At 39.3% G+C, this 12,635-nt stretch overlaps 1 protein-coding gene across 4 annotated transcripts in view; it reads right to left on the bottom strand.

Annotated features, from left to right (window-relative positions):
• Positions 1-2,137: 2,137 nt before the first annotated feature.
• Positions 2,138-12,635, bottom strand: part of LEKR1 (leucine, glutamate and lysine rich 1) — a 186,668-nt gene continuing 176,170 nt past the window's right edge. For all 4 annotated transcript variants that reach the window (XM_044251661.1, XM_044251664.1, XM_044251665.1 and 1 more), the window contains one exon: positions 2,138-2,847. In XM_044251661.1, the coding sequence (XP_044107596.1) occupies positions 2,362-2,847 (486 nt within the window). In that variant the 3' untranslated portion in view covers positions 2,138-2,361. The remainder of the gene's footprint in view (positions 2,848-12,635) is intronic.

Here is a 12,635-nt window from a genome sequence, read left to right as displayed (position 1 = left end):
ATTGCTTTAGAAACGCTTACGTGTGACTTTCTTTACAAATTTAAATCTGTTCACATTTTGGGAAAAATATGTCCCCATGGCTCCTGAAGAGAGCTGAAACTGCAAAAATTGGAGAAACGTGTATCATCTGATGACAAAGAGTGCTGCCCCAAATATTCTTGTAGGTTTAATAAAGTTTTCATTAGTTTTTCCATCTACCTTATGTCACTGGTACTTGCAATAAACCTGCAAATACCAGACCAGAAACATCGAGGTTCCCAGAGTGTGGCATGAGTACTACCGTCATTATATGAGATGATTTTAGGGGGTACACGAATTAACATTTAGTATTTTAAAGTATTAGAAGAAATATACCTAGCAAATCAAACTTGTTACTCTACAGTTATTCTTTCTTGGGTCAAGTTTTCTTTTTACATAACTTTAAGCTTAAGAAGTGAGCGCATTTAAAGAAAATATTAGGTAAATACTATGTAGGGCTTCTGTCGTGATGGAGGCTGGGGAATCTGATGAGTGGAAAAGCGAGGGGGAAAGTTGGGGTCAGTTAATAGCGGTCTGGTTTTAGCTCTGTCACTAATTAGCCATGCTTCTTTAGCCAAGTCAGACCTCTTTGGGCATCTATTCTTTATTTGGAAAGAGATGGTTGGGGGTCACTATTCTATGATGTTTTATTCTCTTTTCAAATGCCATTATAAGGAATTCTGGTCTCTGTAAAGCAACACTCAGCATTCTAAGTCTTAATACAAGATGTACTCACTTAAACTAGTCAGGGAAGTCAGCAGACCTGATAGGGAATTTTTTTTTTTTTTTTTTGAGGTTAAAACACTGTACTGGTAGATTAGACTAATCCTTTGAAAGATTAGACATAAATCTGAATTTACTTAGTAGCTTTACTTTTTTTTTTCCAGATGGGAAGGATTCCAAGTGCCTTTGGCTTCTCTCATCAATAGGATAGCCAAACAGAGGAGAATTTTATGTGCCTATTTCATGTTACTATAACCTTATCCAGGAGTGAGAAGCCTGGATGTCCCTGATAGAATCAGATGAAGGATTTAAGTAAAGTCAGTCCTGAAAGAAAAATACATTTCAGTTTCAAGGGGGGAAAAGACAGACAAACATTAGCTTAAGGTAAAGAGTTGTGTTTTAAGGATGTGAGGGCGATCTGGCTGCGACATGTCACCCCATTAATCGCCAGGGTTGATTCGGCTGATCTGGCTGGCTAGGCGGGTGTCCCCTTCCTCCCTCACCGCTCCATGTGTGTCCCTCCCGAAGCTGTGCGCTCGGTGGAAGAGGACGACCTTCCTGGATAGAGGAGAGGACTGTTTTTCGGTCAAGGGTATACAAGTAGCTGCGCTCCCCTGCTAGAACCTCCAAACAAGCTCGCAAGAGTTGTGTTTTAAGAAACAGGAGGGGCCTGAAGCTTTTTAACTTAAAATAGCTGATTTGTTTTAATTTTTCACTCTGAAAACAGAAAATATGTTAACTAGTCACCCATCTTGGGAAGTAATAAAATGTGAACCACAAATTAGCACTATGTATCTCTATAGAACAGTCTTAAATTAGTTCTTTTCCCAATGGTTGAAGGATATGAGCATCAAATAAAAATCTGACTGTGATTACTAAAAAGCATTCAATGTAGAAAATCTCTACCAAGTAATATTTCAACCAGGCTTTTTTTGTTGTTGTTGTTGTTGTTTGTTTTGTTTTTTAAATTATCTCTATAGTGAAAAGTAAACCACCTTTTTCTTGAATTGGAGTTGCTGTCCCTTTTCCTAGAAGGTCCCAAGTTCACAGAGAAGACTGCCTTCTTGAAGGATACCTTACCTATCATTACTTCTAGCCCAAAAAGAAACTGAATTAACCAATTAGACTGCGAGGTAAAAAAAAGTGGTTTCTATGATGATGATGAATTCTGTGAATATTTGAACACTTTGGAAATTATCAAATGTAGGACTAAAGTACTTCTGTTTTCTATTTGGAAATATGAATTACATATATTTCACCCATTTAGCTCAACAAACAAAGGAACAAACACTGACAGAACCAATACAATCTATTTTTTGTGGAAATATATCTGCTTGTAATGGTGCAAAAAATATATATATATAGCAAAGATGCCATGAGTAAAAATTTTCACCTATGATCTCTAAAAGGGTATATTCATAGACCACACCTAAAGATGCAATATAGAAATATGGACAATGGCCCTCTGGAATATCAACAACATCATTATCTGTGGCAACATCAAAGGTCTCTTAGAAAATGTGGCTTCACAATTCCTAGTTTTACCAATTATCTTATTAAAAACATCTATAAACATGCATTCTTGATCTGCGAGAATAATTTGACCTTTGTCATCCTCAGTCACTGTGCATCTCTGGCCCACTGGGGAAGACCGGGTGTGCGGGGGGGAGCTGCCCCTGACTGGACTGATCCCTGCTGATTCAGTCTCCTCCGCAGAATGGTGGCCAGCCTTTGTCTGGTCTCGTTTACTGAAGATGCTGGACCCCTGGGAGGAGGATGGGGTTGGGGGACAGTGGGCAAACCTGAGCTGCTAAGCCTCTTGGACTGAGGCGAGGTTGGGGAAGCGGCGGGTTTTGACACTCTGTGCAGGCTGGGTATTTTGATTCCTTTTCCAGAGTTCAGTCTTGTAAGGCTCCTCTCTCCCTGATTACTGAACACTGCAGGAGAGGAGGTTAGGCTGCCCTGGCTAAGGGAACACAGTGATAGAGGTGAACTTCCACTGAGTTTTCTGAACTCCAGGAGCTGTTCTCTGGCTTGACTCAACGCCTCTGTCAGTTCAAAGCGTTCTTCGCACTCCCTCCTCACTGTTTCCTGAAGAAAAGTGTTCTGAAACGAGAAAAGAGGGGGGAATGCATCCCTAGCTTTAAACTGTACATATGGAGAGTTATTGGCAATATAACTAGAGAATTGAACCAGAAATCAGAAGTCTTGTCTTTGACTGTCTTTGTGGATACTCTGCCACATGGGACAGACAAGTCAAAAATGCGAATGATTTGTGAAGCAGGAAAGAACTTTAAGAGGACATCTGGTTCAACCCTTGCAGTTTGCAGAATAAGAAACAAGAGCCAGGACCACTCAGATGGGTAGTGGGGGGCTGGGGCTGGAACCCAGAACTTCTGATGGCTACTTTAGTGGGGTTTCAGCTTGTTGGCACGTGTGATGTGTAGTAGCTAATATCTGTAGGGGCAAGTAAGTTATTTTACAATGAAGGTAAATTGCAATACATAAGATAAAATTGCTTGAATTATAAGACTGAAAGAATTGAACATATCAGCCATGATACTTAAATAATAAAATCAGTTACTTTATACAAGTCTTACTCAGTAGAACTTAAATATACTGATCATTTGCTATTTTGTAAAATATATATCAAAACAGGGGTGCCTGGGTGGCTCAGTGGGTTAAGGCCTCTGCCTTTGGTTCAGGTCATGATCCCAGGGTCCTGGGATTGAGCCCCATATCGGGTTCCCTGCTCAGCAGGGAGTCTGCTTCCTCCTCCTTCTCTGCCTGCCTCTCTGCCTACTTGCGCGAGCTCTCTCTGTCAAATAAATAAATAAATAAATAAATAAATAAATAAAATCTTAAAAACAAAGGTATATATCAAAATAAAGAACATCTTTTGCTTTAAATTCCATTCAGCAATTATTTATCAAGTCACTAGAAGCTGTAGTGGATATAATACTTGCTCTCAAGAAGTCTGCAGCCTCATGAGTTTGAGCAGAGCCTTTTTTTTATGTCTCTTAACAGAATTTGGAGCCAAGGGCAAAAGCTATGGAGTTGAAGATAAGGAATAACTTTTTAATAGCCAGAGCTATCCAGAGGATACTTTGAAAGGCTGACTCTCACGTGACTGGGATATACTGGAGCAAATTCAAGTTTCAAATGTGTGACTATACTAGAGATCACTAAGGCCTCTTCCAATTCTGTGACTCTACGGTTTTAGTTAAAGAGCTACTCATCTTTCATCTATGGAATTCATCCAAATTACTTCAAGGCCCATGGTAAGAATTAAGTCTTGGACCTTTCTAACCTCCTAACGTTCATGTCTGTCTGATGTCAAAAAAGAGATTGTACAGTAAACAAGGTAGCTTCACCGTAGCTACTTCAAGGTAGCTCACAATTAAAATGATTGTGCTATAGGAGTCTTTGACTAAGTGAATTTCCGTCAGGTTATTATGTTTGTAAAACTATCCAAGGCATTCCCAACTCTGACTCTCAGCAGGAAATATCCTCCTAAGGCTTTACTGACTAATCTGCTGTCAGTGGAACTAAATAACAAAGTATCCAAGAAAGTAGTATCTTCCCGTATTTGAGTTTCTTGTGATTATGATCAGAATTCTATTCAATTCCAAATTTGGTAATCAGCATTGAAGAATATGGCACAATTCCAGATTAACAGTTGCTCCATAATTTTCTCTAAAATCAGCAGCATGTCACGGTCAAACAAAGTCTCATCATTTACATATATTAGCAACACACATATGTGTCCATATAATCACATATTTTTAAAAATCATGAGGGTTAAGTATTTGGTTCCAGTTAGGTTGGGGTTGTTGTTCCAGTTACATTCTTTTGTTGTTGTTATTGTTGTTGTTGTTTTCTTGTTGTTTTGGGTTTGTGTTTTTGTTTGTTTGTTTTTTGAGGAATTGGAGACCAAGGATGATGTGTGTGGCCTTCTCTTCTGGTTTTCATTAACTCTACTTGAAATTCTTGTTGCAAAGGTAAGGGAGGGAGGGCTAGAGGAGATTAATCAGTTGCTACATTAGGTGTCATCTCATTTCCTGCTCTCAACAACTATATTTGACAAGGAAAGACACAGAAGCCCCACTGCTTATGTGACTTGCTGAGAGTAACCCAGCTCTGAAGTGGCAGGATCTTGCCTGCTTCCAGAGCCCTGCTCCCAGCTGCCCAGGCCTAAATGAATTGTCTAATTAGTTACATCAAGCAGGTACCATTTTGTTCTATGACACAGAAACAATTAAATAAAAAAAGACATTTGGTTTTGCCCAAGTTTTCTAAACATAATCTAAACTTTATTTTAAAAGGCACAACCATCAATGTATTATTTTCTCTTTACTAGTGAGTTAGGGGCAAAATGTGTTGAAGTGATTGGATATAAGAGGTTTCCAATATCTTTGTATAAAAAAAAACCCTGATTAAGAAAGCTGTAAGAAAGACTTAAGTTCATTTGAATATGTAAAAGAGTGAATAGCAGTTAACTAATGAGGTCAACAAATTGGTGACATGAATAATAGGTCCACCAATATGGAAGGATAACGTGATGGGTGATGTGGTGACAGGAGCTCTCATTAAAAGAAAAAGAAAATTCAATCCATTTACTAAAATTAATTTCAAGTCTGAAAGGAAGGGAGCAGTGTTCTATGGAAAACATCCATTAAGCAAGTCACTTAAAAGCTATTTTAGGCAAGTGACACTCTACTGAAGGGGGAAATGAAAAGGTGGAGTGAACCCAAAGATGTCCCCATAGCAAGTCTAATGGGAGCAAAGTGCCCGCCAACTCCAGACTGAACTTTGGAAGGGCTGCTGACCATCTTGGTCTGGGGCCCACTGCTCTGGAACTCATCCTTCTTCAAGGCTATTAGCTTCCAGTACAAAGGACTATTTCTCTTTCTTCTATTATTTCCAAGCCAGGAGGACCTCTAAACTGAAAAAAGCCTGCAGTTAGAACTTTTATTTTTGTCTTTGCCACAAATGCTGTGAAATCTCACGTGACTCTCACAATATCTGCATATCCTCTGCTACCTCTTTTTTTTTGGGGGGGGGGTTGCTGAGAGAGAGGGATTCTTCAGAGAGAATCCTAAGCAGGCTCCGAAGCAGAGCCTGAAACAGGACTTGATCTCACAACTCTGGAGATCATGGCCTGAGCTGAAATCAAGGGTCAGACACTTGACCAGCTGAGCCATCCAGACTCCCCTGCTACCATCCTCTTTTAAAATTGAGGTTACAACTCAGTTTTGTACAACAGGCAATTCAGATGTTATAATTTATTCAACTATGTAGTAACAAAATGGAAATAGAACACATCAAGTTGAGAGGATTGCTATTTCAGGGGTGGACTGTGTGTGACAGGGCATGACAAGAGCACACGTGGACGGGGCCAATAAGTAAGTCAGTAAGGTACATTACTGGAAAATTCCATCATGTGTGGAAAAGAATCATTCACTTGTGATTAGATTGCTTTCAGTGATTTAGGCAAGATATCTCTTTTGGGGCTGTGTTTTTGAAGGTGTATTGTTACAGGGTTTTCATTGAACAACATAAGGAAAATGTGTAAGACGGAAGTGCAGTAAGATTGAAAATCCTGGGCAAACTTGAGAATAATCAGTGAAGCCATAACATTATAAATGTTTCAGGTAAAATTATCTTTGGCCATATCTTAGCATGATAAAATGGTTTCAGTGGGTTGTTAACTAAACTGTAAGTCGAAATGAAAAGGGAGACACGAGCCAGGTGAAGAAGGGGCAGTGGGGTTCTCTAAGGCAAAGTAGACAGGGAGTGCAAATGCCTGGCAGTGCGACAGGGAGAGGCACATCTTGGGATGGACACGTAGCTTAGTAGGACTTGGGTGCAGAGTGCAGAAGGGGGAAGAGAGACCAGGACTGAGGCAGAGAAGAGTGAGCAGGGTCAGACTGAAGATGACTTTAGTAACATGATAATACAAGTTTTACCTTAATTCTGAGGGCCGCATGGAGTCATTGAAAGGTTCATTTCAAGCAGGGGGCTGGCATGGTCAAATCTGCATTAAGGAAAGATCTGTTTGCTAACGTGGGAAAATGGCCCCAAGTGGGGCAAGATGGGAGGCAGGGAGGATAGGCAGCCATTATTTTCACAGAGGAGGTTCCTAAAACTTGTACCCCTTGATTAGAGTGGCCCGGGCATGAAAGAACCTACTGTTTCTGGGTCCTTAAGCTCTGTTGATGGTGCAGAGCATTAAGTATAGATGGGTCTATAACATTTTCAGATGAAGGCCCTTTGATGGGGTTTAAAATATGGCTTAATCGCACTCTCACTGGGTAAGTGTCAAAAAGAAAATATAAATTCGCTTTCCATCTGTTTGAAATTTCTAATATTAAAAAATGGCCAATTTTTAAATTTCCCCCCATTCTTTGCAATGTAAGTGTGGTTTATTTTTATGTTTGTTTTCATTTTTATCCTTAGCGACAGCTGGATTGCTTTCAATTCCAAAAATATTGGAAGAAGCAAGAGAAGGCTTTGCTGGCTAACTTGATTACTCTGAAGGTGAGAGTCCCATTTGTGATGGCAATCAGCTGAATCTGGCGACTGGGGGAACATGCCAGGAAAGCAAGTCCTCAGTGAAGAATGAGCACAGATGGGTGTCTTTCTTTGTGCTTTATACAGTGAGGTCTGAACCAGTCATGGAATGATCAGATTATAGTTTTCATCTATCCAGACTAGATATGTCCCAGGGTGAGTGAATGGCTGAACAACTCGGGGCTGGTGAAGGGAGGGAACCCTGGGGGAAGTGGAGACAAAGGGAAACTGTGGGAAAGGTGTGGAAATCAGAACAATGAGTAGGAGCTAGGTTTCCATTTAAGGCTTCTGGTGAACTAATCTGATCAGTCCAAAACATTGCAGAAAAACAGTGAAAATGGTCCTTTGGTAAGACAGGAATGAGAATCTGAATATAGTTCCAGGAAAGAAGTAAGATAGATGGATGTTTGGCCGGTTGTTCTAAAATTGCACTCCTATACTCACAAACATAAAGGGCATTGCGAAATCACTACCGCTAATACACCAAAACAGAAGTAGAAACGGAAATAATCCCTTGGACTAATATGCTTCAAGAGCAGATTTTCTGAAGGGGGAGAAAGAGCCCATGAAGGCACAAAGTTCAGGATTCATTGCTCTAGGTCAATAATTTACTAGGAATTTAATTGCTATTAGTTCAGTACAACAGAAACAATTTTTTTCTCATTCTGTAAATTTTCTGGCATCTATACTTTGCATCAGGACAAATAGTCTCCAATGTGTAAAAGGCAGTCTTGTTTAGCTCTCCCTCTCAACTGCTGAAGCTTCTCAGTCTGACCACCACACTCCCATCTGTCCCATGCCCCACCAATAAGGTTCTCAGACTGTCACCCATCCTCCCTGCCAACTGACCATAGGAACAGCCCCTGACTCCTAAAATCCTCCCCAGTTCTCCCCTCTGCTCCCTGGTGAGCCAGAGGTTAGAGAAGAGATTCAGATGTTCTCATTAAATTTGGTCCCAAAGTTGAGAACTACTCATTGGTTGATATATTAACTAGTACTCTGTTTGCTCATAAATGGGATTACCAGAGAAATGTGTACCATTTTATCTATATCAATTGAATATGTAAATATAGAATATGCACATCCCAAAACTAAGCAAATACCTCTCAAAAAAAGAAAGCTATCTGTGTTTGCAAACAACATGTATTCCTCAAATTTAATCTTGAGTTTACATAGATCCATTGTTGCCAGATTTATTAGTAAACTTTCCTAAATAAACGAGTTTTCCTTTTTAATAGATTATCTCAAAAATATTTAAAAAACCCCCCAAAATTTTAAAGTCATCCATGATCCCCAAATTTTTGAAAAATATAAGAAGTGAAACTCTGCCATCTCTTCCTACCCTCCAGAGAGTAATCACTGTAGATAGTGTGGGGAAAATTCTTCCTTCACTTTTTCCTATTACCTCTCTGTGTCTGTAACCCTACAGAGCAACCTCATGCAGTCTCCTTTTTTATTTTCTGAACAAAATCATATCCAAGATGCCAAGTGATGATTAGGTGAATGAACAAAACCAACAAAAATAGCTATTGTCAAGAAAGCAAGTACATGCCTACAATCCATTAGCCAAAATTTTGACATTTACCAACCTCTGAGAAGAAAAACTTGTGTAACTCACAATATTAGGTAACAGAATCTAATTGGACTGACAATCCTTATTTCACTCAGTGGGGCTATTCCTATGCTTCAGTGCAGAAATATTGGTGTCGTTGCATGAGAGGGTCTGCCCTAGATCTCTGGGGGTGAGGGTAATTTACTAATTTTCTAAAATATGAAATAATTTGAATTTTAAAACCTATCTGAAACCAACGTTTGTATAAGGGATTGTGGCCCCATAGAAGTTGCGTGCTTCCTTCTTTAAATTCTTTTTCTCCTTAGAGTCCTTGCTGGTGTTTTCCAGCTTTCCTCCTCATTAGATATTCCTTCTCTGACGCCACTGTTGGATTCTTGTCCTTGCAGTCTCTAATAGTTGGAGTGCCTGTTCTCAACCGTCTATTATCTCAATTTCCTGGGATCTCATTCAGTACCAACACTTAAGTATCAGCTACATGTGGTTGTCTCAAAATCAGTCTCTAGTCATCCTTCCCATGAACATACTGCCCATTTAATACCATCATCTGGATACCTAACAGACACATTAAGATTATTTTGTGCCAAATCAAATTCTTGATATTCCTGCCCAGTTGCATTCCTTTCCTAATGTTTCCCATCTCAGTAAATGGCACTTTCACTCACTTGGTTGCTGACATTCCAAACTTTGGCATCCTCCTTGATTCCTTTTCTGCTTTCACATCATTCAACCTATCAGCAATTTCTGTTGTCTCTACCTTGAAAATATATCCTGAATCTGGCCACTTCTCACCCTTTTCATCACTATGACCATACATGCATTTCTAGACCTTTTCAAGAGCTTTGTGATTGGTGCTTCTGTTTACATTTTTGCCTCTCTTTGATCTATTTTCTCCACAGCAGAGTTATCCTCTAGAAATAAATCAGATCATGTCACTGCCTTGTTCATAATCGCCAGGTGGCTTTCCATCTCACTAAGAGAACAATCCAAAGTCATTGCTGCAAGTCCATAGACTCTACATGAATTAGTCCCTCCAACCTTGCTTTCTACCACTGTCCTCCTTGCTCACTAAGCTTAAACAATGCTTGCTGACTTCCCTGTGGTTTCTCCAAATTCCCATGATGTTTCCTTTGCCTGGAATGTTCCTGTCCTCACTTTAGGTCGGCTTGAATATTATCTCCTCAGACAGTCCTCTGACCACAGGACCTCTCTTTCAGAAAGTGTCCTTTTGCTCTATTTTTCTTCTTAGCATCTATTTTTATTTTTATTTTCTAAAAATTTGATTATTTGTTTTGAGAGAGAAAGAGAGACTGAGAGAGAGAGAAGGCATGTACTTGAGTTGGGAGAGGCACAGAGGGGGAAGAACAGTGAAAGGGAAAGAATCCCAAGCAGACTGAAGTGAACTTAGAGTCACAAGAGGGACTCGATTCCATGACCCTGAGATCATGACCTGAGCCGAAACAAGAGTAAGATGCTTAACTGCCCAAGCCCAGGTGCCCCAGCATCTATTTTTTAAAAAACTTGCTACATGTTCTAAAACACCGCCTTTTATCCTATTCTCTGCCACTTTTTCTATTAGGTCCTTTTTATAAGTTACTCTTTTCCATTGTTTTAAATTATTTTTTAAAATTAAAATAATATCTAACACACATTTAAAAATTAAAATAGTACTACAGTATAATGAAAAAAAGCACTCCTTCATATCATACTTCCAAGTCCTACGTCCCAGAAATAGCCTTTTTCAGGTTTTGAAGCAGTTTCCTGTGATATTTTATTTCCATATTCCTAAATAATAACATTATGGTTATCTCATGATTTTTCAGTTTTGAAGTCATTATCTACCAGCTTCATAGAATGGAAAATGAAGATTTAGCTTCCTATTCTAATTCCTAGTAGATATTTCATGGTCCCGCCCAAAGGTGTTTCTCTTTTCCCATGAGAAATTTCTATCTCAGTTTTATTGGAAAATCTTCCCAACCTCCATCATGATTTTTAGTCAAATCTATATTTTACTTTATATGATTATAGTATATAAATATTTATGTATACCTGAGCCATGCAGTGTACTATGGATACATTTTCCTTCTTGTATGGCTTCCTTCCAAAGTTAATTATTGTACCACTGTTTATCTGCTTAGGGTTCTAGGTGTTGATTACTAATTTTTCATCAAACCCACTTATAGAAATGTAAGTATTTTCAACATGTTCAAATTCTCCAGGTAATCCAGCAGCTTCTCTTTGTTTTTGGAAACATACTTCTAAAAGCCCTCTGTTCTTCTGATGAACCCAGCCTGGTTGTTCTCTAAGTCTGGTGCCCTGCTGTAGTTCTTGGATTTCTCCCTATTATCATCCTAGGGATTCTCTCCATTTCTCTCCTATATTGGAACTCTTACTTCCTGATTCCTGTATCTTCTCCTTTCTTATTTTGTTCCCTCATTGTGGTGTCATATATCATCTGATAACTTCCCAAGAAAGGCTGCAAAGGGAAGTACCATTTTTGAGAACTCTAATATATGAGAATATCCTTATTTGACACTTGCTTGATTGATTTGGCAGGCTATAGAATTCTAGGTTGAAAATAGCTTTTCTTCAGAATGTGGAAGCCACTGTCTTCTGGTTTCTACTGCTATTGTTAAGAATGCTGAGGCCATGTTGATTCTTTTTTTTTTTTTTTTTTTAACGATTTTATTTTATTTATTTGAGAGAGAGAGACAGTGAGAGAGAGAATGAGCGAGGAGAAGGTCAGAGAGTGAAGCAGACTCCCCATGGAGCTGGGAGCCCGATGTGGGACTCGATCCCGCGACTCCAGGATCACGCCCTGAGCCGGAGGCAGTCGTCCAACCAACTGCGCCACCCAAGCGTCCCGCCATGTTGATTCTTGATCCTTTCTAAGTGACACCCTTCCCCCAACTCTCTGCAACCGCCAACCCTCAGCCCAGAAACTTTCTAAGTACTCATGTTTATCCTTAAGTGTTGCTATATCATGATGAAGTGCTTTATGTGGTTGCTTTACCATCCATTATAGAAATGTATATCCTTCAGTATGTGGAAATGATCTTGATTAGTTTCTGGATAACTTTCTTTTACTTTCTCTGTTCTCTCTTTCCAAATCTCTTCTAATTTTCTTTTCTCCATTTCTGCTTCTTTCTTCTACTTTTTCTTTTGTCTTTTAGTTTTATTTTATTTTTTATTTTTATTAATAAATAATGTAGTATTTGCCCCAGGGGTACAGGTCTGTGAATCTTCAGGCTTACAAACTTCACAGCATTTACCATAGGACATACTCTCCCCAGTGTCCATAACCCAGTCACCCTATCCCTACCTCCCCACTGCCAAGCAACCCTCAGTTTGTGAGTCTCTTATGGTTTGTCTCCCGATCCCATCTTATTTCACTTTTTCCTTTTCTACTGCCCCACAACCTCCCGCCCTGCCTTTCAAATTCCTCATATCAGAGAGATCATATAATTGTCTTTCTCTGATTGACTTATTTCGCTCAGCATAATACCCTTTAGTTCCAACCACAATTATTGCAAATGGCAAGATTTCATTTCTTTTGATGGCTGCTTTATATATATATATATAAAACATCCCCTTTATCCATTCTTCTGTTGATGGACACCTAGGTTCTTTCCATAGGTTGGCTATTGTCGACATTATTGCTATAAAAATTAGGATGCACGTGCCCCTTCGATCACTACATTTGTATCTTTAGGGTAAATACCCAGTAGTGCAGTTGCTGGCTTGTAGGGCA

This window comes from Neovison vison, chromosome 6 (genome assembly GCF_020171115.1).
Source record: "Neovison vison isolate M4711 chromosome 6, ASM_NN_V1, whole genome shotgun sequence".
Lineage (NCBI taxonomy): Eukaryota > Metazoa > Chordata > Mammalia > Carnivora > Mustelidae > Neogale > Neogale vison.
This window is presented reverse-complemented; position numbering and strand designations above follow the sequence as displayed.